The sequence below is a fragment of the Xiphias gladius genome, chromosome 14 (assembly GCF_016859285.1).
Source record: "Xiphias gladius isolate SHS-SW01 ecotype Sanya breed wild chromosome 14, ASM1685928v1, whole genome shotgun sequence".
NCBI lineage: Eukaryota > Metazoa > Chordata > Actinopteri > Istiophoriformes > Xiphiidae > Xiphias > Xiphias gladius.
In genome coordinates, this window is record NC_053413.1 from 19,471,651 (window position 1) to 19,499,326 (window position 27,676).

Genomic DNA, 27,676 nt, shown 5'->3' on the forward strand with positions numbered 1-27,676 from the left:
TACATATTTAAAACCTGCTTAGAATAAGTGTGTAGTATGGAATTGGGACGCAGTGTTTGAATTAAAGCCCAAGTTTTCGGGAGCTTTAAAAAGCGTTCTTTGCCTTGCCACTAGATGGAGATCAGTGTATATGCGAGCCAACAGGTCTGGATGGAAGAAATTTGTGACGAGTTCCCAACAGAAGAGGGCAAAACTGTTTTGCTCCGCAGCCACTGAGCATGTGATTTTCAAAGCGGTAGGGAACTATTAAGCATTGATTAATTTCACATTAAATGTTTAATTCTGTTTCAATCAAAAACACCAGCTCGTTACAAAGTTATATATCTATATTTCTATTTTATTATTATTTTGCTCATCTAAAAAAACACCTGTTAAAACAGACATAGGTGTCAGTGTAATCATGTCCTTTTTCCAGAACATGTTCAGTAGCAGGCTCAATGTAATTTTTCTCCTTGAAATTATGGGATGGGAGTGCACTTCTTTGTGAGCCCATAAAAAGATGAGCATGACCACCTCATTACCTCAGCAATAAAAGAATACAGCCTCCAGTGCAGTGTAAGCAGTGTCGGTGTGCAGAGTCCAACGGCTCCAGTGGCTCGTTTTGTGGGAGATGATTGTCAAAGTCTTTACCTCCAAGTTCAGACCAGCAACTGGTGTTCAGGGACCATGCCCTCGGGGAAGACGGTCAAGCTCGTCCTATACGAGGTGCTGCAGTTTGCAGCTCTTATCGTACCGATCTTTGTGATAATGGAGAGGTTTGCCAGCCTCATACGTGAAGTGAAGGGACAGGATCTAACAGCCTACTGGCTTGTGGTGGCAGCTTCTATCGCCTATGTGACCTCTGTGACCCTGCTGGTGTGGGTTCCTCTCAAATATCTGATCCTGAAGAAGCAGAGGTTCATCAGAGAGATCACACAGTGGTGAGTAAACGGGAAGAAGCTTTGACAGTTACACAGCGACAAAGTATCTACATGTACTAGATAAAGCATCTTACCTACAGCTAATTTGAGAGGACGCAGACAAGTTAACAGAGTCAAAATGACAAGAACACAAGCCATTTGAGGCAGATTTTGGATATGGGATTTAGGGCTGTAGAAGTAAAATTGACTTTACAAGGAGAAAAACAGTGAAATAACATTACAGAAGTGGAAGAAATACTGAGGACAAAGTAGCAATACTACAATGTAAAAATATTTAGCTACATGTAAAAATGTGCTCATGATGTGAAATGACCCTGAAAATCTTTAACAAAGCTTCATATTTTATAAACTAATGGGATGTTTGTACGCAGAGTGTGATTTTAAATCGAGACTATGTAAACCTTTGTAAGAAGAAATAGCAAAAACAAGTTCCATCTTAAAAATGAAACGTTGAATTCATAAGCAATAAAATGCAGCCTTGCTCAATTCAGTCCACTCAGTGGTTTTACTGCTACAGGCTTACTCAGTCTGGTATGACCACTAGCTTCCAGTGGCTAACATTAGCTGAGGTTAGCAAGCTTTAGCTCCATATTGCTTTGTAACTGACATTAGTGAGTTTAGGACTCTTCTCTGCTTGTGCTACTGTTACACGATGTTTTAACATTTACCCTGATCCTGTAAGTGTGCGGTTGTTCGGCAGAAGTTACGTGGCCTCACTTTAATCTACAGAGTAAGTAGCCATAGGTGACAGATAAATGTCATGAGTTAAAACGAAATGTGGTGGAGTGCAAGTATTAAGAAGCATAAAATGGAAATACTCAGCACTTGAACTTACACGTTCCTCCACTGTGACTGCAACTGTAAGTCTGACAATGACGCAATGAATGCAGTATACACTGTACATTGAGAATAAGATCAGCACTTCTTTAGCAAAGGAACAATTATTCACCATACTGAGACCATCGTCATTCGCATATGAACTAAAGCAACCTATTTTGTTTTTCAGGAGACCTACAGCGCTGGCGTATCTCGTCCTGTGTACATTACCGTGCTTTGCTATTTTAATCGCCAGCTCCAAGGTAATGTCATCATGACTGATCTTCTTCTCACTGAGCAGCACCTGTTGACGTTTTGCTCAGTCATGCGCCGATGGGGCCCTTGAAGAGGCATATTTGTTGTAAACGCTCCATTTGTGGCACAGGCCCATTTTATCACCCCCTTGTGTAAAAGAATGGGTCTAGAGCACTGAAATTATTTAATGAGCGATGGTCGACATGGCACAATGCACCACAGAGAAAGAACGGCATTGCTTGTCATCAGTTTTACTCAATCTCCTGAGATTTAGTTATTGATTGTGCATCCAACGATACTCTCAGCATGTACCGAGGGGGACTTTGACACCATCATAATTAAAAGAATAAGGCACTGGGAATGTGTTCCCCGTCACATGACTTTACTCTGTCTCGGGTATTCAGTAACCCATAGTGAACATAACAGATTGGCCATTAACTCAAACTTTGATACCATCAAACCTAAAAAGACAGAACTTTTTAACTCCACCAGGGAGGTTATGTTTTCACCCGTGCCTGTTTATCGGTTTGTTTGTTTGTCAGCAGGATTACACAAAATGTACTGCACTGACTTGCACTGAACTTGGTGGAGGGATCGGGCATGGGCCAGGGAAGACCCCGTTAAATTTTGGGGCAGATCCGGATCATTTACTATGAATTGGAATTTTTTTCTCTGAAGTCTGATGTATGTTTTTTGACACTGGCCTTGGCTGAGGTCTGCTCTCTCGGGGTGCCCTTCTAGTTACACGTTATAATGTGTCCTCAAACACTTTATTCTTAGACCAGCAACACAAGATTAAGAAATATTAGATGTATAAATATGTCTGATGAGGTCAGATGCTCTTATTTATGTCATTAAAGGCATTCAGCAGCATCATAATGTCTATAATTATGGGGTAATAAAATCGGATGGGTTCATAAAATTTGGAATGCAGGAGCTCCTGTTTCTGAATCCAGCCAAATGTTTTAATGAAGAATTTCAGTTTCGCTTCTTCCTGCTTCATCCCTCATAATTTGCAAGTGGCAGATCAATTCTTTCTACTATTGAATTCTCATTTATTTTTCACTATTATCGTCATACTGTAGGTGCAGGTGGACAGAGGACACAGGTTCGACCATTTCGCTGAGTTGCCCGTCTCCTTGGTGCTTTTCTCCCTCATCTGTGTGGATATTGTAGAGAGGATTCGCCCTTGCAGGCTAATTGGACGATGTAAGGCCTGAAGTTGTTGGCATTATCAAAAATGACATGCGGTTGCGGTGCATGCATCCTGCATTTGAAATGTTTGTGTTTCATGCTGCATGCTGTGTGCAACGAACTGGCAGAGAGAGGCCTTTTTTACAGAAGACATTTTGACATGCCAAATTAGGAGAAGCACTGGTGGAAATAGTGCATTTTATTTAGCTGCTTAAGTGTCAGGGTCCTGGTGTTGTCATGGCTTCCTGGGACACATAAATAAAACAGAATTTACACCTATGCCTTTCCTACTATGACAAGTCAAAATATCTAGAGTGAAAAAGGGCTATTGTTGTTTTTTTTTTTAAATGTTGAGCTAATGTTATTATCACTATTGTCCATCATACCAACATTTGATCAGTTTTGTATTATTAATTAGTTAGTAAGTCAACGGGTCCCCAGGATGGGACTTCGTTAGGCCATGTCTTACCGAGGGAATCTAGTTTTAATACCTTTAATATTTCAGTTAATATTATTCTGTTTACGTGATGCATATCTTTAAATTAGTATCTAATAAATTATCACAAACTAATTAACATAGAGTAAACCTCCAAAAATCAACCCCCAAAAGCCCCTGAAGCATGTCTTCTTCAACGCACTGACACCACTGTAAGGACACATCTAACTTTGACTATTTCTGAGGTATTTGTAGACAGGCAGTGCAAAAGAAAGTGCTGAGCCAATGACAAAGACAACATCGAAACTGAAAAAGAAAGACTCGACTTTAGCTCTTTTGTCTTCAAAAGCAGGGCGAGCGTTAAATCTGCAGCAAATCAAATGCTTGTCAATCTTGTAAGAGGAACTCCTTGATCTTCCTGAATTTTCTCTTGTTAAAGTTTTTTTGCGCAGTTTTTCCTGATCCGATACAAGGGCCTAAGGATATAGGGTGTTGAACATTGTAGAGACTTTGAGGCAAATTGGAGATCTTGGGCTGCGAAACTGACTTGACAAAAGAAGCAATTAGTTAGATTTAGAGATCCACTGATCACTATACTGATTTCTCTCTTGATATTGATGCTGTCTTTTTCCCCAGTTTAAAATCTATATACCTGACTGTATGGAACTCACTGGACTTATTTTTATGTAAAGTAACATTAGACCAGAGATAGCTTTGGCACTAAAAACTGAGTTGGTGGCATAGTATGACTGAATTAATGAAATTTAAAAGTGAATTTTATACTAACAGTGACAAAAACTGTATAAATGAGGATTGTTCACAATAAGGCCAATACCCAATCCACTTAATAAGGTCAGTATTGGCGTATTAGATTGGTGCATCTCAAGAAAGATTTTCATCAGTATCAATTAGTATGATGGCAAACAACAATGCCAAATGCCAATGATTTTGACCTTGGCTGGGATAACCATAAACCTATCATAGACAGTACGTAGTACTGGAGTAACAGCTGGAGTTGTTTGTGCTCTTGTCATTTTCAGCAGACAGCCTCGATCCTGAAATTGACATGCCAGGCCCCATCCTGACCCACCTGGAACAGGTGACCACCGTATCAGGCCAGCTGCACCCTGATGAAGGCCAGAACAGTTTGACCCAAGGCCATCCAGAGGCCAGAAATGGCAGCGCCTCAGGCAGATGGCAGGACTTTGCTGGCTCACCCAGCCGCTCAACTCTCAGCTCACGGGCGCCCGGCACTGCCTACCTGTACTCCTCATCCTCGCGCCCTCGGTTCTACTCTGGGCATCTGGGCTTCCTGTGGAGGAGGGATGGGAGGTCAGAGGTGTTTGTGGATAGCTTCCTGTTCTGGTTTGACACTGTGGAGATGGTGAGAGTAGCAGGAGAGCCATCAGTCTTCTACTCGGCCTGGGTGTTCCCTGTCTACATTCTCGGCTTCCTGTCCACTGTCCGCATGGTCGTCACTCCTCAAAACCCTTTACTGTCTTCTGCTGGAGTTGCTCTGCAGGACCTTCCTTTCTTTATTATTCGAGTCGCTCTGATAGTTGTGTTTGGTAATGTGACACCTGTGTTATACCCGCTGAAAAATGTGCTGGTGAGTTGGACATTTATCTACTTTTCATTCCTGACCAAGCTGAGGATATTCAAAAGCCGGAGCATGTTTTGAGGAGTGACACATTCTGTTGTTAATGAAAGATTTGCTTAGATTGTGGATAAACAGTTGGTATATTTATGTGTAGCGAGCAGCACCAAGTAAACATGGTGCTGGCACTGATGATGAGGAACATCATGTTTTTGAATGGTTCATTTTCTGTGCTATATTTGAATCCAAATGTATTTATTGATACTTAATTTTATGTGTTCTTGCTACATTTTTCAGTGTTTTCTTTTTATCTGTACCACATTTGTTAACATACCACAAAGAGTAATGGAAAAAAGCATTTGTTGTAAACAAAACATTTTTAACGATTTCCAACAAACTTAACTACATTGAATAAAACTCCTTTGTTTAAGCACCGGTGTAAACATTTTGAAATCAAGTTGGTAACAGCTCCACTAATCAAAACTTTTATGATAACAATGGTCACTCATGGTGAGAACGCAGAGAGTTATCACCCAACTCTGTTGTTCCCCTTAACTGTATGGAGCATTTGAGCATCTTTCAGCCCATTGTTTTGGTTTAATACCTGCAACTTCACTGTTCTGGTTCACTCGCACCGCTTTCGCCAACCTCGTTTCCAGCAGGCCGGCAGCTGCTTTCAGCGAAGAGGCTCTAATGAACTGAGTGTACGCCACTTGCATGGCACCTGATATCAGACAAAGTTAGCAACTAACTGGTCAACATGCTGGCGCATTTAGCAGCTAAAGAACGTGATATTTCCCTCAGGAGTTTGCGGCGATGAAAACAGAGCTCAATGGAGAATGACAGTGGACTTACATTTGCGAGGTAGCCAGAAACACAACTCCAAATAAATGCTTAAGTTGCTCTGTGGCTGCTGGATTTGTCAATAGGCAGCTGTTTGCTAACACATAAGCTACATCAACTTTATAAAGTGATACTGTATGTCAGTCTTTTGACCCGTTTACAGCTTCGCTCACTGCTCCCCAGTTATGTTAACATATTGGCATTAGTAGATGACATGCTGTACAAACCCTCAAATTCTGAACAGCATCTTCCCACATTAATGGCCACAAAATTACCGCCATGTTGGTGGGTACTCTTTGTTTTGTATTTCATGTATTTTCTCTGTACCTAGCAACTACCCTGCTTAGGTTTGGTGGATGTGCACACGATCACTTATAACAGCTATATATTCCCGTATGTGGTGTTTTGATGGAGGAGAGCACTATCTTGCATATTATTCCCAAATATCCCAAAGTTGTTTGATTGGGTTGAGACTGGTGGTGTATCTAGTGACTGCAAATACCACAGCATATGGTTATTATTATTTTCATACTTTTCAAACCATTCAATGACCCTTCATACCCTGTGGATGAGCTTTCTCCTTTCTGGGTAGAAATATTTCTTAATAGGATAAAAAGTGATTACTCAGAGCAACTTTTTATTGATTTGCACTGAACTTTCCTGCTAAGGGGTCAAGTGGTCCCAAACCATGCCAGGAAAATGCCACCTCATCTGCAATTGCTATGTTTCTCCACTTATTCGTGGTTTTAATCTGTCACCTGTCTGCGTGTGCTGAGTTCACATTCCTAAGCCCAAAAAAGACATTACTGTAGAGAGGAAATTTTAGACCTGACATCTGATGTTTTTATCATAATGGAGCCAACCGGAAGAATCACAGCAGTTATTCCTCTCATCTGCGTAAACCTTACTGAAGACGGCGTACATAGTGTCTGTTTTTCTCCCATGATTTCAGTTACAATTTTGTTCCTCAGCATATGTTCACCTCTATCACAGATCCAGCAGATAAACTCATTTTCTCTATGTCTTGCAGCTTTTAATTCTTTGCCTTGACCTTGGCAGTTGCAAATTAGCATCTCAGCCTCGTCTTTTGCCTGTGGCGCAGGCACCACAGTGGTTTATGTGTTTTCGTGGCCATATAACTCACTGGATTGTAACCTTGGCGTATGGGTGTGAGTGTATCAATGCAGAATGCCACAGTGACACCACAGAGAGATGCTGGTGTTTACTGTAATCGGCAGTCCTCCACCAGGACAAGTCTCACAGAATTACATTATACCCCATGGAGCACTTGGTCTCTGTCCGTCTGATGGATGAGCCATGACTGCGGGAAAAACTGTTTAAGGGAATTGCCTAACTGGCGACTCCTCTCTGTCCAAAAAAAAAAAAAAGGAAAAAAATTAAGGAATGAGAAAAATGGCAGCAAACACGCTGCTGCATCCCTGGTGATCAATTCAGTGAATCTCAGACAGAAATGTATATCAGCTTGAAATGCATTACCACACTGAGAGGGAACATTTGCTAAAGGCATTATTAATGATATACACGGCGAGTGACAGGACACTAGTCAAGCAGCTGTTAATCACAGTGAGGGACCAGAGCTGGCCTGCTTTCATGTACCGGATGTGAACTAAAATTAACTGTTCTTAATTTCTCCACAGCCATCATCATCCTCCTCCTTAATGATTCATACTATAATCTGCAAGAAAACATTAGTGCAGCTCGAGTTATTGTGTCCGCTTTACAGTACGTCATGTTGTCAGGCTGGAGAGCAGTTTTTTATTCCCGTGACACCGAGTGAATGATCTGAATGATCAAAGGAAGAAGCAACAGCCTACATCCTTCCTCTTTATAACTCCATAAATCATCTTACATGATCTGTAAGATCCACGTTCAACTATAAAGAGTTCTCTGAGGCACAGGCTTTCGTTACTTCTTTTTTTTGGTCATCAAATGAAGCTTTCATGCATGCTAAGTCAAGCTTTGCATTAATTCATCCAGTTTTAACTTCATATTGAGGATGTACACTGGAAAAATATCCATTTCACCAAGCCATTTTTGTCCATAATTGAGTCCTTAAGGCCTGGTTCTCTTAAAACAGGTGAGAAAATCTGCCAGACCAGCATAATTGCAGCCCATTTCTGATGCAAATGAGCTTGTCTCAAGTAATAATCTTATATACATTTATTTTTTTCTTGATTCTTGTGCAGCAACCAGCCTTGTTATTCATTGTTTGAAGATCCAGATGCCAGAGCCAGAGCCAGCATGTTCGGACTGCTGAGGTCCCCTAGCACAACCCCACCCACCTAAGACAACACACACCACTTTGGGCCAGACTAACATATCTCTACAGCTATTGGATGGATCGCTGCAAAATTTTGTACTGACATTCATGGAGGATGACTCACACCGACAACTGTGATGGCATGAATTTTATACTAGTGCCGTCTGCGGGTCAAAGTTTTCAGTTATCTGGTGAAATATCTCACCATCTACAGGATGGATTGTCACAAAATTTGGTACAGACAATCATGAATTTCAGATGATTTATCCTGTAGACTTATGTGATCCCTTAACTTTTCACCTAGATGTTGAGCTCGGTTTATGATCAAATACTGTACCTGCGAACTAATGACATTCCCTTCATCCTCAGCTGTACTTTGTGTTTAGTGCCTTTATCAAATGTTAGCAGGTTAACATGCTAGGATAAGACGCTCGACATGGTAAACATTTTACCTGCGCAACACCAGCTTGTTAGCATTGTCACTGTGAGCATGTTAGCATGCTGATGCTAGCATTCGGCTCAAAGTATCATTGTGCATAAGTGGAGCCTCACTTAGCTACTAGCATGGCTATAGACTCTCAGTCTTGTTTGCCTAAAAAGATGAAAATTCAGTTTAAGAAGGATGACAGTTGCTCATCTGTAGAAACTATGAAAAACAAGTTGATTATGCTCTAAAAAAGGTTGAAATACTCTCACTGCATAGGCAGGTTTTCTTCACTTGTGTCAAGAGGTTTTAGGACTCAGTTATAGATAGAGATGGCTTAAAAAGCGGAAGATTTTTGTGTTAAACAAAACTAGACTTTTCTCCAGTGCCTCCTCAGCCCACTCTCAAGGTAACATGAAAAACGAGGGAGAGCGCGACAGCAGTGAGGAGAAATGACACAAAAGGAAGCAACAGCGGAGGGAGAGGGAGCAGACATTGAGGAAAGAGATGAGGAGAATGAGATAGAATGAGAAAAAAAGAGAGGACAGATAGAGAGATGACGGGGGGGGCGTTGTTAAGGAGGGGTGGAGGCTTTGTAAATCTGAGAGGCTGGAGGCGCATTTGAATTCAGGCTGTGTGTCTCCTGCGCTAGCCGAATGTTACCTGCTCCAGCATGGCAACAGAGAGAGGGAGAGCTGCGAGCTTCAGCTGCAGCCTCCACACACACTTACACACACACACAAGCATGCACAGTCACAACAGGAGTGCAAAGAGTGAGTCAGGTAAGCAGGAACGCCCCTGATGAGAGAGGACCCTTGAGAGAGAGAAAGCAGCGTGGTGAAGGGAGAGGGAGAGATACTGGAGGAGGAGCTATAGAGCTGGGATTTTCGAGGAGGAAGAAAATAGGAATCACAGAGAACCCAAAAATCTCAGAATCTGGACTCACGGGGTGGGCTTAGGAGGGAGGGACAGATAGGGATACAGGCAAGACGGATGTGGAGTGATGCGAGAGCTCTGATTGGATAAATCTGACAGACTACAAAGCACTGAGAGACACACACAGCGATGAAAATGACATTTAGTTTTTGTAGCAAGACTATTCGGGGGGCTTAAGCTGGAGGAGGCTGAAGGGGAGGTTTTCGACAGGGTGATTCGGGACAGAGAGAGGAGTGAGGTGTGGTAGTGGGAGGGTAAATAAACACATGATGGCAGTTAAACCACCTGTCCTGCTGGGATGAGATGAGCCCGCTCCCACTCTGACACAAGACATAGAACCTCACGCTCCTAGGCACATCATAGTGATTATCCGGGACAGTCGGATTTAGTATAGACTGGATCTGGGCTCCCCACAAAGCACAGGACTTTGAAGATACTGTGAGACTTTTGGCGTCCGGATCACCTGGACTCATCTGAGGACAGAATTTTAGGGGAGGGACCAGCCACTCAACCCTCAGGTGATCCTCCCCGGTGACAACCTGTGGACGTAGGAGATTGTATTCTTTTTCTTTCACGGGATCCCCAAACTCCCTGACGAGCTGGAGATCAGAAGGATCCCCTGTGCAATGAGGATCCTGCTTTTGAGCCTGTCCTGAGACGACCCACCCCGGAGGCTCTATCAGCCTGCCCCCTCCTCTACCCCCAACTGGATGTCTTGATGTATTGCTGTGGGCTGGGACACTGGCGGAGAGTGCAGTCCACCTATGTAAGTGACCATCACAGCATCGCTTGCAGCATCTCCATCTTTTTGATCCCATAGCAACAGTGGAGTTGCTAGGAGGGATACATCTAAAATTAACTATACCATACATGAGGCAGTGTGGATTATTTTAAATGTGTAGTCACTAGTCACTGTATACTTGTACAAATACTGTGATGATTCATCCACATTTATATCCAGGCATCTGCAGTAGGTAATCTTGCACAAATCACACAAGCAGTCCACTAGCGGCTGCGAGTGTGGCTCCTACAAACTGTTTTTCGCTGCTAAGGTGTTCACTACTCAGTGACAGTCTGTGTGAGTTTCCTGCTGGGCTGCAGTTAATCGGGGCAGACAGTGGCATTGTCAAACAGCTCTCCGTATTGATCCCAGTACAGGACTTCATAAAGAATGGTACTGGATGGCTTCACCTCTGGTTTGTCGTTTTCCTGTGAGCAAACAGTTTGATTTCATCACCGAGCAAGTGAAGTGTGCAATTTATAGAACATGTTTTTTTTCTTTCTTTTTTTTCTGAGTACCAAAGATAAAGTGAAATACATACATTACATCTGCTTAGAGGAGCTGTTCTCCTTCACATCGTCTGCCCTGGCTTAGCTGTCTGACGGAGTAGAGGAGCAGGGGAGGACAGACAGGTGCAGTTATCTCATTACAGTCCAGGTTTTACTGTCCTCTCAATGACAGAGATGAGCAGGGAGGACAGTCTCAGTCCTCTCCTCCACCTGTTTCCCTTTGTTGTCTTTCCTCTACCTCCTGCTTCCTTTCCTTGCTCTTCTCTCTGTCACTTTCTTCCACTCTGTTTGCTGCTTCATCACTATATTCATTGTTGCTTTTTTTTTTTCTCTGTGTGTGTCTACCCAAAATCTGTTAAGTCCTGTTGCAGCTGATACTATACCGTCTCCGCGCTGTGCATTGTGTGATGGCGCTGACTGCAGAGGACCCTATCGTAACCACATTCCCACATGAAATAGGCTTACTGTCAGCCCTCAACACTCAATAGGTTGTCAGCACAGTGCCTCACAGATTACCACATACTGTACTGCCGCATGCAATGTGTGCCCACCTCAGCAACAAGCCAGGAAAGAAGCTTACAGAATCAAAAAGCCACAGACGGCTAAATGCTGTGAGACATCAAGAAGCGGGACCTGGTGCTGCCATTCAGTGTAGTGGCATTGATTTTGTGAGCTTACACCAGTTAAGCGCAAGTAAAAACCCTGAACCGAGCAAATGCATGTAAATATAAAGAAGTTAAAAAAAAGAAATAAAAAATCTATAAAATTTGTTGCTAAGATTTACTCCAGCTTGAAAAGCTTAAGATAAATGGTTAATGCCTCTCGGCCTAATGTGGTGAAAGTACATTACTCATCCGTTATTTTCACTCCATTTGCTGCAATACATTATGTGTTGTATTGCCAACTACACATTGTCATCAATGAGGTTAGAAAAGATTAATCAACCCCAGCAAGTCACCACTTGTTTTAGGACAGTGGTTCCCATCCAGGTGGCTGTGTGCCCCACGAGGGTTGCAGAATAAATCTGGGGGTCACAAGATGACTCATTAGATAAGAATATAAGAAAATAAACATTCTACTAGACATTTTTTTCCTCGATTTTTCACTAATCTTTGCATCTTTATTATGAAATGCTGGATAGTTTTCTCTCATGCTTCTAAAAACTATTCAAATTAAACAGTGCGTATCGAACATCACATTTTGTTGGCAAGTAGATGTAGCTTTGATTTAAAATATCATAAACCAAAAAGGTTGGGAACCACATTAAGAAATATCAGTTTTGTTCAAAGCAACAATAACATGCTGTTGAATGTCAGCTTCCAGCACAAATCACAAGTAATGTTGAATTTTACATTTTTAAGATTGTTCTTCCAGGTGTGGCCTCTGCTGGCAGGGAACAGAGTTGGATTACCTTAAGTGTTCGCCTGGCTCTAAAAAGGAGCTTACACCTTACCGTTCTCTGCTAAGTTGCTCCTGTTTTTACAACGCTGATTGTCAGGACGGCTCAGCCAACAGGTGAAGGGCGGGGCTCAGTTATACCCATTATATAAATCTGATAAAACTTGAGAAAATAGCAAAGACATTTCAGAAAGAATAACTAAACCTAACATTCTCTTCCTTTTAGTTTTAAAAGTGGGAAATGCTCTCTAAATTCATTCACTGAAAACATTTTAAACTAACAAGCTGGCTTTTCAAAGTATGTAAATGCACATATACATTTGAATATCTGTAAAGTTTAGGCATATTAACCTCACTTTGTCATTGTTTCTGTTTGGTTCACTGTATGTCTGATATTCAGTAAAGAGAAGTCAGTCGATACAGTTATAGTCACTAGACCAAAAATCGTCAACAAATCTTACACCTCACAGAAAATGTAACGGTATGTTCATTTTGATTTCCACATTGAAGCAATATGTGTTAAGAAGGAGGGAATTTGACCTGTTGTGACTGTTTATTTCTCAGATAATGCTGTGTTTTCGAAGGTTGTAGGAACCCAAGAGATCATTTCATGGGCGTATTCAAAAGCATTAACTTCCTTAAGAACTTACTGAAGTATCTTTTTAGATAACTTAAGAGCACTTTTGCGAATCCTGCCTTGGTACTCCTCGTGTCTTTGTATTCCGCCATGTCAGAAGTACCATAACTTGTACCCATTGTGTCAGGTGGAATTTGAAACTGACTATCATGGAACCTATTCTTGATGGCCTCTCCTTGATCTACCGCGGCTTGGATTATATGTTTGTACGTTGCTTTGAACAAAAGCAAAATGAATAAATGTAAATGTGAACTTTACTTTGAAAGGATCTTTGAGAGGACTCGCACTGCTCGTGATACTTCCAGTGACCCTCAAAACAGAGAGAATTTGTAACAAGCCTAGACAGCAAATCAAAGCTTTATAGGATAGAGTGCTGTTAGACGTACCAGTGTCACGGCTGTGCCTCCAAAGCTGGATTCTCCTGCTGTAAACCTGAACGTTTGCTCAATTAAGATTCACCTTTTGTCACTTTTTGTGACTGTTAAAAAAGAGGTTTAATATTCAAACGAAAAGATGATGTCTTTCTCTGATAGACCTGTTTTCTATCAGTGACAGTGAATTTTCTCTTTTTACCTGCCTTTCTATGCATTCAGTGAGTGCTATAAAATCTGATCGCCACGAAAGTGACTCCTCTCCCATGTCTCAAGTCTTAAATCTGCATGTTAGAGGACAGGATCGAGGTAGAGTAGAGACAATAGTAAAAATGTTGTCTTTTTCATAGTGTGGCCAGAATACCCCGTCAATCAATTTACAGGAAACACTCTTCAATAATTCAGTTCACACCTTCAGTATTTGTAGATGCTGTTGCAGTGGGTTTTTTTGGGGGGTTTTTTGGACATTTTTGGTTTTTGTGCTGTATTTCTGCCTCCAGGTCCAGTTCATGTGCAGGATGCAGCATTAGACATGGTTCTCTTGAATTTTTTATACTGCAGAGGTAGTTGTGATTCCTTTCCTCCTGTAGCCTACTTTCTTTCGAGCTGAATCTATAAGGACCACAGATCCATACAGTGCTAGGGTGGACATTGATTATAACGCTGAATCAAAATCCCCTGGATTTGGTTAACACGCTGCAAGCTGTGGTTGGTATTGACTTGTTTCCACACTCAACACTCACACTGCTATTTCCTACTTCACCCGAGGCGATGGGATTGTAGATCAGACACGAGTATCTGTGTAGGACCAAAAAAGTTCTTCAGGGCTGCTCAGCCTCAGCTAGGTATTTATTTATTTATTTATTCATATTTTCTTAAAAATGCAGTTTAGAAGAGTAAAGGGGGGATTACATTAATATATTAATTGCCTATAAACTCGAAGATGTTGCAAATCTTGAATTAGATATACTATGTCTGACTTATTTCTTGTCATTGCTGAGATAAAAGCAATTAAACTCAAGTCTGTTAATTGGAACACATTTCGAACTTAAAGGAAGGGTTAAAAATTTTGGGAAATACACTTGTTCTCTTTCTTTCCAAGAGATAGATGAGTAGATCGACACCACTCTCAAGTTTGTGCATTAAGAATGGAGCTGGAGTCAGAAGGAAATTAGCCCATAGCTTAGCATAAAGACTGCAAGAAACAGTTTGCTTGGCTCTCTCTAAACTTTAGAAATATCCCTACCAACACCTAAAAACTGAATGGTTAACACCTTGTCTGTTTAATCATCAGACAGAGAAGTTGAAACGACAGCTGACCATTTGCTAAGCCGTAGCGTAGCAACCAGAACTAACTATGGCAGATCTGTCAAACTTTGAATTTCGCCACATGTTGAAGCCGAATGCATGGGGCTGTAGTAAGAGATATTCTGTGCTTTTAAAGAGTTTGGAAGGTGGTTTATTTTTTTAGCCTTTCCAAAACCAAAAACACTTCGCTCAGGATTGACACATCCACCGTGTGAGAGCCTGTGCAACACCGATTCCTGAATATCACTAATATCAGAATTACGTAGAGACGGTCAGAGTTCAAGGTATTGTAAGTAGCTCTGTCCTGCTCTGTTTCAGATTTACCCAAGAATACTTTGCCGATCTTAACGGTTTCTCATTATCCTCAAAACCTTCTCTGCTAGTGAAACAGTGTTGGTTTTAGGAGGAGGTGTCTCTATTGGTTTACTGGCAACCTCACTGTGACAAAAAGACACAGTCCACTAAGAAATAGTTACAGCACATAATTCCGGGTGCAAGAAAACCTGTAGATTTAGCATTTCTATTTGTATACGATGGTGCCCACTTTAAAGTTGCTGGTAGGCTTATCTTTGAACTTTGGAGAGAGCCAGGCTAGCTGTTTCCCACTGCTTCCAATTATGCTAAACTAAGCTTATCGCCTCCTGGCTTCAGCTCTGTACTCTTAAATTCAGGCATGAGAATGGTATCAATTTTCTCATTTCTCTCTCTGGAAAGATTTCCCAAAACACAGAACTATTGTTTTAACTTGTAAAACCCTGAGTTGCAACCTTGCTGAGAGAGCAATACTGTACATTTATGTCATTGTGACTCCAGACGGGAGCATGTCAAAACTGAGTTTGGGAGTTGGGATTAGCAGAGTGAGACATTCATCTAAAATACCACCAAGCTCTGATTCTGTCAATCCTACGCTTCCTCTCTCTGACCAGTCTCTGTTGTGGAGCTCAGCAGCACGATTACAATCAAAAACATACATCTAAGGAACATAATCACACAGAATATCCACAAAATGTCCATGTAGTCTCTAATTGTCTTTCTTTTGTCTTTGTGGGAAATTAATGGGAAAGAAAGGACAGTACTGTATTCCAGAACAACCAATTCAGTGTAACATGTTTTTTTTCTTTAATCTCGTGTTAGGGATCAGTAACCTGCCCTCCAATCTGTATCGGCCCACCATGCCCTCTACTGACTGGCCCTCTCCAGTCGTCTGTCCTCCTTCCTCCACTACGTCACCTCCTCCTTCCTCCTTCACTCCGCGTCTGTCCCTCCATCTCTCCCTGCTTCTGCTTTCCCATCCCTCTCTCCTCCCAAATTTATCATTGTATTCCTCCCTTCTTTCCTTTCCACGTCTCTCCCTTCAGCCATCTCCTCTCAATCTCTCCTCTCCCAGATGTTAGGAGGGCAGGATTGGCCATTTGCTAGCCCCAGCCTCTGGCATCATGGAGGAGGAGCATCAGCCAGATGTTTGGTTGCATATTCATACAGGGTTTATGAATGTGTAGAGAGCAGACAGCCACTGACAAGGAGGAGGAAGAGGAGGATTCAGATGGAAGACTGAAGGAACTTTTCTGCGCGTTATATTTCTGCCGCTGACTGCCACTACTGGAGATATCCTATCTTTGTTTCTCTCTTGCTCCAACTCCTCCTCCTCCTCCTTCTCGAGTTAGCTTTGGAGCATGTTTAGTCGGGGTGTGATTGGAGGGCGATGCTCCAGGCAGATGTAAATCTGGTGAGGGTTGTTGGCCTGGGGGAAACAGTGGAGGACGTCAAATGAAAAGCCCGTCTCCATCTCTGAGCAGGCCGCTGCTTCTGCTGTTAAAGTTGGACTGGCATCTGTGAGTGTGTGTGTGTGTCTGTGTGTATGTGTGTGTGTTGGTGCGGACGCTGAGCGTATCGGGAGTTTGGCCCTTGGCCTCTCCGCCTGCAAGCCATGTCAAAAGTGCTCAAGAACAAAAATGTCTCCTGGGTGAGTACTCCCTTTCTGGCTGGTAGGTGAAGGGCGGAGTGAAGAGGGAATGATGGGGGAGGTTGTTTTTGATTTAAAACAGTTCAGATTGAGTGCTTTTTCATTTCAGCCTTATTCGCTGTGGAATTTTTGTTATCTTTGGCTGTACTTTCTTCTAATGAATTATATTTATATATAGGATTTTCAGGATGCAGCAGTTTGGTCTCATGCTTATTCCAAATACAGCTGCTCCGTTTTCAACCAAAGAAGCAGCATGTTTTATAGGCTTAATTCATGATTCCAGAAAAAAACATTGCCTTTGATTGTTCTTTTGCACATCTGCCTTAACATGTCCACAAGCTGTGTGGTCAGATCAATCCCAAAATTCTCTGCGCTCCTCTCCAGCCTGTATTACAACATCCTGCCCAAAATAAAAGAGCATTAACCAAAAAGATTCACACCAAAAAAAACGAAGGTAAGCCTCTAATCAGTGACTGTGGAGTGGGAGGAGCTAACGTGTTCTGAGTTTGCATGACCACAATTGAATGAAAAGAACTGAATATTTCAGTTTTTTCCACTCGCTACCAATAATGAATCTTTTTTTAGGTCAGGGCAGACGTGGAGTTTGTAGTTGTGTGGAAACAGTGGAGGGCAGAGCAGGAGGCCGAGCTCTGGAGCTTTGCCTGAAATTGTGCGTGTCATCCATCCCTGCCCCGACAGCCCTGCCCTGCACTACTGGCCCCAGCTTGACAACACACACACACGCACACACACACACACACACACACACACACACACACACACACACACACACACACACACACACACACACACACACACACATACATACATACACACACACACACCATACATGTATTCTGGTTGTAAGAAGCTTAGGGACAGATGTGTGTTTATGTATGTGTGGGAGCACATGTGCACATTAACACGTGTGGTGCACATGCAGAGGGGGAGTGAGACGGGAGGCTTGTGCTTTACGGGTAGGGCTCTGTGGACGATGCAGTAAGAGAAATTGAATTTGACAAAACAATCTCAAGTCACGGTCCACTCATTCACTCGTTCTGGGGCTTTCAGTTATATCACACAGTCCTCATCATCAGACTCATCGTCAGAAGTTTGCTCAGTTGCCATTGAGGCGTAGATTCAGATACGTAGGTCAAACATCCTCGACTCTGTGCCCCTCCAAGAGTTCGAGAATCAATATCGACTAGAAATGTGTACCATCTACAGTTCCATGACGACTGAGCAAACGCATTATACATGTGAGGGCTGTGTGATACTGTCGAAAGTCCCAGAACAAGCGAGTAAGTGGACCTTGAGTTGAGCTGCTCTGTCAACTAATTTTTCTACAGTGAAGAATGTCAAGCTCAACAAACTGACCTGTCTGTTTCTGTAACAGCTGAGTAGGATGACTCTTCACTCTTTTTTTTACCAGAGTTATGGCTGTAGCTGAAATCAACTTACGTCCACTCTCTTTTACAGGGGCATGGTACTTTCTATAAATGGAGGTTTGGATTACTGAGAATATTTTATCTTCTTCCTGTATCTCATGACTAGCTCCTTCAGCAGCACAGGAATGAACAGGCTGCCTTATGTGACATTTTCACAGTTGTGTTTAGGGGGAGTCAAGAGTAAGCACGGGCTCTGTAGGCACTTGAGGAGAGCTGGCTCCTGCTGGAGGAGATTTTGAGGTGTCGTGGAGCGGATTTAGTAAAGCCACGAGTCTGGTTCAATCCCAGGTCACGGGTTAAATGTGACCTGTGTATCTGTGGCCTGCGTGTGTGTGTGTGTGTGTGTGTGTGTTTGCGGCTTTGTGTCGTGTAGGTCCAGATGTGTGTCTGACCCCCAGAGGTGAGTGTCACAGCTCCATTTTCCACACGGTCACAGCGTGGCCCAGCTGACTGCAGCCCAGCATTTTCTTTTCCAATCACAGTTATATAACGCTCTCATCTGTGTCTCGCGGCTCCCAAAGCTCTCCCTGATGATTCTGGTACTTCACCATATTGCCCATCTGCTGATGTCCCCCGCCTGGCCGGGTTACAGGCCATGCAGTGTTGCTTACCTTTAAACGGTGGTAGAGGAAGTACTCAGGTTCTTTGTTTTTCCAGGAATACCACAATGTAGAAATACATAAAGGTAAAAGTCCTGCACTTAAAGCTTTACTAAAGCAAAAGTATGTTGGTATCATAAGTAAAAGTATTCAATTTTCAGGATGGGCATTCTGATTTCCCTGCTTAACCCTTCAGAGTGTTGAACACCACTTTTAGCACCATTTGAAAAGGTCAATTTACCCAAGTTACAAAACATGTTTTCGTTCTTAAGTGGTTGTAACCAGCCACACAGATCCTTTTTGCTTTATTTCTCCACGTTTGGAGATGTCTGTCCGCTCACCTCGCTGCTTCACTGGGAGTCTTTTCTACTAATTCTTTGAAAATATAAGAACAAAACCAATCCCATTAATTTTACTGCTCGATAATATTTTCTATGTAGACTATTTCCTTACATCATCATCTGAATATTACTCCTCTACCTCACCAGGTAATCCTGGTGGAAATAAATCCCTTTAACATTTAATTTATTTGTTTTGCTTTTGTTTTTTGCCCCCCCCCCAAAAAAAAAAAAACAGACTCATTTTACAATACTTAATCTGAAAAATCGCAACATAAGGCGAATAAATCCAGAGGACAGGATCTTGGTGTTCTCATTGGCCCAGAAAGCAATCTGCATGGCCAGATACAAGAGGTAAGTAAAATAATGTTGTTGTTTTATTTTTTCAAATTTTGTAACTGGGCCAGGTGCTGTTAAATCAAAGCCAAACTACACCTGCAGCCTAATACCATATACTTTCTGGTAGTTAATGTATACAAATTAGTTTCTCACACATTTACCCAGAATAACAGGTAACTGTAGTAGCTGTTAACTAAATGCAATGGAGTGTTGCAATGGATCAGTTTAACCAGATCCACACTGTCTGGGGAAACTTGAGGATAAGAGAAGGAAATCAGTGATGAGCCGAGGGCAGCCTCTGCTCTGTGTGTGGCTGATACTTGGCAAGTACAGAAGTTTTAAGTACTAGTGACATAATGACACTGAACCAATGTGGTGAGAGAATATCATGACTGCGCTCTGCGGTTGATGAATACGGGGGTTCGTCTGTAGTTGCGGTTTATGCTGTGAAGGAATTATACCGCTGCTAGCTTTTTGACTTCCTCTTTCTATTTCGGAGCTGGGCCGTAATAACAATACTCTTCTCTGCGCAGCCAAACGCCCTGGAAGTTGTTTGGGTGCATCGCACGCGCGGGGGGGGGGACGGAGCGCGACCGACTCCGGTCAAGCAACATCGGTGAGACGTCCCCTCACTTTGCGTTACTCAACGCTCACGGGCAGCTCGGACGGTCCCGGACACCTTCCCTCGGCGCTTGAGGTCAGAGTGAGCGGTGTGCGGCGCAACAGATGCCGCACCGAGAAATAAGCCGTTAATACCCCCCAGGACTCGGGAAAGGGTAACAACACTCAACTCACAATAAGTGAAACCCCTCACTCAACTCATCCGGTGTGTCCGGCGTAGTCCTGCGCGTCGCGGCTGCTTTGGGAGCTATTTCACCTTTACGCACGAAACGGCGCTTAAAGAACGGCGTTCTTGTCAAAGTTAACGGCACCCTCGGATCCATCCACCTGTCCTCGAGGTAGAGCCAGTCTCATGGCGTACTTGCCCGTGTCCCATTTACTGGAGCCAGGTGAACGATAATTTGAACTGGTCGTTACAACCGTGGAGTAACACTCGTGGACTGCTGTAATCATCATGCCGCCCAAGAAAAAGGTAAAATATCCGAGAGTCTCGTGTTTTTCGACCGGGCGCGCGTGCGTGTGCGCGCGCGCGTGTTTGTGTGTGTGTGTGCGCTGAACAGGAAGGGAAGGAGAACGCGCCATCTGTTGCGCTGGGCGTTAATCCTTGTGTGAGGCCTTTCCGCATCACTGCGCTCACTAAAACAGGCACAACGCGCAGGGCGGATAGAGATGCATATCCTCATGCGTGTATCACGTCATGTGTCCAATTGAATACCACCGGCCTCAGAGAGATGGCTGCATAACCAGTGGCCTGTAAAGATCAGATGGATTAGATCCCTTTCCTTGCACCATTTCTTTCGCTTCTGACCCTTGGACTTGCTTATGAACTTGGTGACCAGGCTACAGGAAATGAAACTGTGCGCATTTGGCTTTGTTTTCACTCCATGTGTGATGGAAGTTTATACGTTATAGGAGCGGAAAGTGTAGTTAGGTTTCTCTTCCACATGCTGTACAAACCGTACACTTAGTATGATTCCCTGAAATATATCTTTATTACATGAGTAGAACAGTCATGGTATTACCATATAAGTCTCATCACTTGCTTGAAAAAAGTAATTTCCTCCTAAATAAGGAAAACCAATTGTAATGCCACATGCAGTGAGAGTGAGGGAATTTTAGTGAGCAAAAACCAGCCCTTTCTGCTTCTCGGGCATTACCATTACATTCAAGTCACTGAGCTAAACATCCACCTGTCGATCTTTGAAAACCCCACAGGGTTGTTAACAGCACTCACTGCTGCTCTGAAGATTTTTCCAGAATCCTTAAAGCCTGTTGTAACCATCTGGATGAAAAAAAAAAAAAAAAAAAAAATCTGTCCACTGCATAACAAAAAAAGATCTTTAGCTTTCCTGGGCCACAAACATGGTAGGCGGAAATAAGATCATGCCCTTTCGTTAAGTTGGACAAAGGCGAACCAAAATGAACGAGTTTTATCATCGTTATATTTCTCCATATTTGATACCTGCTATTATTTGATATTTTCTTAGAAAATAATGCATTCATATTTCTTATGTGTCATTCAAAACAAGCAAGAACTTGTGGGTTTCTGGTGTGTGTAGAGGAAATAGAGACTAAACCTGGGGAACTATAAGCTATAAAAATTATAGGGCTATAAGAAAATTTTTTATATTAGTTTCTTTGAGCTTACTGTTTTGTTTTTTCAAGCCTGCAACTTTACTATTTTAGTTAGCGCTCACTGCTCTCATTTTGGCTGGAGCAAGCAGCAGTTTTTAGCAAAAAGGCTCCAAAAACCCACTGTACGCCAACTAAATAGAAGGCAGACAACAGGTGGAGACTAGCTGGTGAACATAGTGGAGCTTTTAGGAGCTAAAGAGCCAGATATTTCCCCCAGGAGTTGGTGGAGACCCAAAAACAGCTAAAGGAGAGTGAATATTGGGGCTACGTTCTCCAGGTAGCCAGAAAGCATGACTCCAAATGAATGCTAATGTTGTTTTGAATCTGCAGGATATGTAAATAATCAACGTGCTAGCACATTCCTTTAAGTGAACGTAAAGGAATATAATGATAACACATGGGAGGCACAAACTGGAGCTTGAGGAAACCTGGGGATGGCCTACTGTCTTGGATTTCAGTGTGGTGGTTAGTGCTGGCCCACTACCTGTTACCCAGAATAGGAAAAGCCTCTTAGTAGATGCTACTGGGGCATTACATGCAGATACCTGCTCCTCTTCCAGGCAGGAAGTGGAGCCATAATGCGCTGGAGCTGTCTGGAAATTTCTAGAAAAACACTTGGTAGAGCTGTTTCCTTTGGGATTAGGGCTGTTTCCAAGTTTACCATTGTATTGTTTTCATTTTTCCCCTTCTGTATATATATATTTTTTTTGCGTTTAACGTGACAAAAATCTGGTCAACATTTATATATTGCAGAAAAGTGACAGTTGCAGTGATAATGGTGGTTTAATAATTGCCTCGATGCAAAAAAAAAAGAGAACTGATCATAACATGAATGGTTGGCAAAATGCTTTTTTATAATCCACACACACGCACACACCCCTCCTTACACCGACTCTAATCATGTTGCAACTCTAATCATGCTGCTGTGCAGCACAGAGGAGCGGAGAGACGAACTATAGATGAAACGTGTCTTTTACAGGAGCCAAGCAAGCCAGGAATTAAGTCGTATAGATGATATTAATACAGCTATTGTATCCCTATCTGATGACTCTCAGGGAGCTCGAGCACATGCAGTCCAAACAGCAGTGTTGGCTGACTGTGAGGAGTTTGCATTCGTCTCTCTCTCTCTAAATCCTGGATTGACGCATGCTATCTTAATCCCCTTACTCAGAGACAATCATGACCCAGCAAGAGAGGGAGAGAGAGAGCCGAGATACACACTGCTTTTTCCCCTGTAATGATTTTTTCAAATTTAGTCTTTGGTTCTGCTTTTCTTTGAGTCAAATCTCCTTTTTTCTTTTTGTTTCTTTGCTTTTTGATGTCCTAGTAAATGTGTAGATTCTGTCTATAGAGTAAGTTAAATGCCATGAATGAGTATTCATTAACTGCAGATTGATATGGAAATGGTAGGTCGTGTTATGATACTTTTGTATCATTACTTCTTCATTCAGGCCTGAACCCACACTACAAGAAAAGCTTAGTCTTTGGTTCTATACTCCGTGTAGAAAGGGTTTTGATGGTGGTGTCTCTCATACAAAAGTAAAAATATATAAAGAAAAAAAAATGTAAGAATTGAATGTGTGTTTATCTGTTCTAACGAAAGCTGCAAATGTTAGCATGCACGGCTTACTAGCTTACTACCTACAGTAGTAATCATGCGTTACTTCCAAGGCCAACAGCACTTCACATGACATTATTATGGGGTGCAGGTTACATTTAAAAAAGCTTTGTTAACAACCAGTACATCCAATGTGTAGTATTTCCCCACTGTGTGGATGCTGGTCCCGGAGGCTATATTTATAGTTTTGGACTAATGTTACCGTGTCCATCCTGTTCTATTGGATTTGGGGAAATTTACCTTCCAAAAACAACAGCCAAAAATTGGTCCTGAACTTTAAAACCTTTTCTCATGTAACCTTAAATGTGAAACATACTGTTTGAAAGTATGAACAATAAAGCATATATATATAATGTTTGTCCCAGTATGTAAGCTAAGCAGCTAAACAGGGTTATGTTAGAATTAAATGTCTGATATTACATTTTTCTTTATTGTACTCATAACACTAGGACTAAATAGCACCACAAATGAACAATGTTTTTTATGTATTTCTTCTATTTGGATCGTCAACTGGTGAGAATGAGGACTTCTTTCCTGGGACATGCGCCTTTAGCCTGAGTGTTAGTTTTATGTACGATGCCATTAAGTGTATATTTAAGACCCCTTGTATGGGCTTCTCGTCTTTATACGAGTCAGCTTGAAACATTAAAAAGTCAGCCAGAGGCAGCGTTTTCAGCCAACTCATGAAGCCAACTAATGTTAGCTAAATTAACTAGATGACTACAGCCAAGAAAATCTGCAGCGATATTTGTCATTTCAGATGGCAAAATCCATCGTCGTCGACTAGATTTGAAAAGGCGTCTTCTGTCCACTACTATCTGAAATCAAGGAAATATTATTTCAAAGATTAATGAATATTTTGAGTGGTAAATTTTCTATGGAAATCAATGTACTGTAGCCCAGCATGTGTGTTGTGTGAGAATGGAAAGGTTGACGTGCAGCAACAGTAAATAAGGGGAGTGGGTCTTAGCCACAGTCAGTTAATTGAAGTAGTTTCCTCTTTTAAACTCTTTGTAAATTTGTAACCACAGACTGGAAACATCAGTAATAAAGATCAAACCCATATTAGAATACTGTATAGACATAAATTACATTTAGTGCAGAACAGATTTGCTGCCTCTTTCGATCTGTAATTGTAGATCTAAAGGGCCGTGTTGCAACCTTGAACACCACAGACGGAGGCTCATGCCAAAGTAAAGGTGGCGTTGCCAGCCCAGCCATATCTGCTCTATGGTAGCATCAGGCTGAGGGCATGGAGCCAGTCTCCTTCAGACAGATGATGCAAAGCAACTGATTAGACAGGGCTTGGAAAAAAACCGGACTGGAACGCACAGTGCGTGCAAATCAACGGGCTGATAATAACCACAAGACAGAGTAGCAAAGAAGGCATCAACGGAATAACATAAGCAAATGAGCAGCAGCTAAATATTAGAGGTTTGGAGTTATCCAATAAAATATCACTGTTCCTCAGCTACGACAGAGCCAATACGAGAAAATATTTATAGGTCAAAATGAGGAATTTTTGAACACCTGGGCCTAGTGCCATCAGCTCATTGGAGGACGGACAGGAAATTAGTCAAAATAAGAATATACTGACCAACTCTAAAGTCCACAATGAAGTAAAGGGTGTTTGGGAAGCAGGCAGTGTTTTTTTCCTTTCTGATGCACAACTTATTCCACTGTAGCTCACCGGCAAGGTTTTAATGAAGCTTATTAGTCTTCTGGCCGAGAATGTATCCGCAGATCAGATAGAATATCCTGACATACTCAGTGTGAATATGTAACAGTTTTGATCTTTTCTCGTAAAAAATACTTGTTCACGCAAGATAAAAATGATTACATCTTTTAAAGGGGACAAAGACACCAACAGGCTCTACTATAATACTTTGTCATCCAAAACCAGCAGATCTACTCTGAACTGCCCATTCCAGTTGAAAGATGTTTTGCTACTGGTTGTCACAACGGTTGATTCAGATCCATGTCATAGAGGTCAAGCAGCTGGACTTGTGACTTGTGAAAAATATCACATAACACAGGCTGCTTTCCAAAAGTGTTGCAAAAGGGAGGAGTTATTTTGGCATCCACTTTTCGGGAGATTAAAGTCCTGTTCATTTGCTGCATAGACAACAGGGGGCACTGACAGTTGGAGGCAGGAAGGAAAGTTATCTGTACATCTCTGGAGGCATTTATGCAGGATTTTCTGTAAATCCCGAGTTTGCTTATTTTGTGTATATAGACTATAGACTGTATGTACAGTATATAATTACATTCACATTTACTCATTTGGTAGTCGCTTTTGTCCACAGTGTTTTACAAGTTTATATATGTACGTAAACGTTTTTATATACAGTCTGTGGTTGAAACTGAATCTCAGAGTCCTCACATGAGCACTAAACCATTACTAACCCACTATCATGGGTATGTGACAGTATTTTAAAAGTGGCACATCAATAATAACATGCTGAGTGAGGTATCAATCAGCCCCTTACTCGCACCTTTCCAGTGCTGTTAAATCTTTTTTGTCATTTTGACCACGATGCAGGTTTAACTAGACTGGCACTCAGTAGAGTGCATACCTCCATCGAGACGAAAAATGACGCAATGTTGGGGAAAGTGATAAAAAAAATTCCTGGATCTGCCCATTTAACCTGATCTTCACCTACATTTTGTGGGTTCTTCCCTGGCCCACGTCCAGTCCCTCCAATAAGTTTGGTATAAATTGGCTCGGTAATTTTTGTATAATCCTGCTGGCAAATAAACAGCCTGACAAACAAACAAACCAACTACAATTACACTCAGTAGAGTGCAGACATCCGCCGAGCCCAATGTCAGACAACATATACCGGACTCTTGAGAAAAAAATTCAGATTCACAGTAAAAGATCCAAATCTGCCCCAAAAGTTAATGGGTTCTTCTTTGGTCCATCCCCCATCCCTCCACCAAGTTCAGTGCAAATACTGGAGGCATCGCAGATCTGCTCATGCTGGAGCTGCTGTGTTGTGCTGCGGAAGCTCTTCTCCGTAGTTGTTGTTTCATAGCTATAAATGAGACATAGATAACGGCAGCACCTGGGGAGCCGCCAGCAAGGTGCCGAAAGCTGCTTGGAGCAAGTAGCAAGAGCACACACACTGCATCTCCCAGTGCAAACAATCACAGTAACACTGCCCACTAAGGCAAGCAAACTCTCTCTCTCTCTCACACACACACACACACACACACACACAAATACACACACACATTCACTCCCTGTAGCCCGCCACCCACCCCATTATCTAGACAACAGTGTGCTGAACCCTGCTTTTCCCAGTCACCGTGGAGCTATATGTTCACATAGTTTACCTCAACACTGCTGCTTTCATGTGGATTCTGCTCTGATGCTTAGTGATGCTGGATCAGTCTGAGCCATGTGAGAAATATGCACATACCATGCAGGGTAAGCAAGAATCTGCTGCTACTGTATTATTAGATCATCTTTCTTCCTGTTCCTCTGTGTATTTTTAAAATGCTTATTTATGCCATTTATGTGTGTGTGTGTGTGTGTGTGTGTGTGTGTGTGTGTGTGTGCGTGTGCGCACGTGGGTGAGAGATTATCAGTCTACCTGTGAAGGCGTAAACACATGACTTTGAGCGTATGTTGATTCATGTGAATGGCGTGTAGCCGACGTGATTGACAGTTTGCCGTTAGATGTTTGACATCTTCAGCTGTGAGAAGTACAGTAGCACTGATGTTCAACGCTGCCAAGCTGACCTAATTATACTGACATTCTCTATGGAGATCTGTCTGTCTGTTCAAGAGCCCTTCAATGGATCTCCCACTGATTTAGATGTACTACTCGATTACTGCCTATTTAATTAGTCTATGGGGATGTAGTGGATTTCACTAAACACTTGGAGTTAAGGACTTAGAGCTGGAGAAGTGGAGAATAATATATATTTTTTTTCTTCTTATGTGTATTTCTCTGAGGATCACAGCATATAAATTAAAGTATTTTCATCAGTGGGAGTCATTTGTGCTTAGCTGGCATGTTTCGCCCAGCGGTTGCCGTGGAAACCACCCCCCATTTGTTGAGGGGAAAGATATCTTTAGTGGCACAAGTTGTATACTATCTGCTGCAGTGGATGATTTCTACTTGCGCTCCGCTTGAGGTATTTTGCCCAGCCTGAAGAAGAGGGAAGATGGATGGATGGCTGGAAGGATTTTTCTCATCATCAGAAATTATACTGTATACCATTTCTACCGTAGTGAGTGGGGCATTTCGTGATTCATCCCTGTCACAGCTTCCCACTTTAAATTAAAGAGCCCTTTAAAGCTCCAAATAATTACATAAAAGGGTGACATTAAAGCACAGTTTTGGGGTATTTACGACATGAGTTTTATTTTTTTGTAGTTTCGGCCATCATTCCTTTTC

The 27,676-nt window shown here is 42.2% G+C and overlaps 2 protein-coding genes across 4 annotated transcripts in view; both read left to right on the top strand.

Moving 5' to 3' along the window:
• Window positions 1-529: 529 nt before the first annotated feature.
• On the top strand, window positions 530-5,539 carry tmem236 (transmembrane protein 236). 2 transcript variants are annotated; one of them, XM_040144280.1, is made up of 4 exons: window positions 530-920; window positions 1,927-1,999; window positions 3,077-3,200; window positions 4,662-5,539. In XM_040144280.1, exons 1-4 carry the CDS (start codon window positions 667-669, stop codon window positions 5,300-5,302), a joined length of 1,092 nt encoding a protein of 363 aa, XP_040000214.1. In that variant the 5' UTR covers window positions 530-666; the 3' UTR covers window positions 5,303-5,539. The 2 variants fall into 2 exon arrangements, with proteins under 2 accessions (XP_040000214.1, XP_040000215.1); XM_040144281.1 differs by having other exon boundaries at window positions 4,665-5,539.
• A 14,504-nt stretch (window positions 5,540-20,043) lies between these two features.
• Window positions 20,044-27,676, top strand: part of cacnb2b (calcium channel, voltage-dependent, beta 2b) — a 28,102-nt gene continuing 20,469 nt past the window's right edge. For both annotated transcript variants that reach the window (XM_040142673.1, XM_040142674.1), the window contains exon 1: window positions 20,044-20,486. In XM_040142673.1, the coding sequence (XP_039998607.1) occupies window positions 20,469-20,486 (18 nt within the window). In that variant the 5' untranslated portion in view covers window positions 20,044-20,468. The remainder of the gene's footprint in view (window positions 20,487-27,676) is intronic.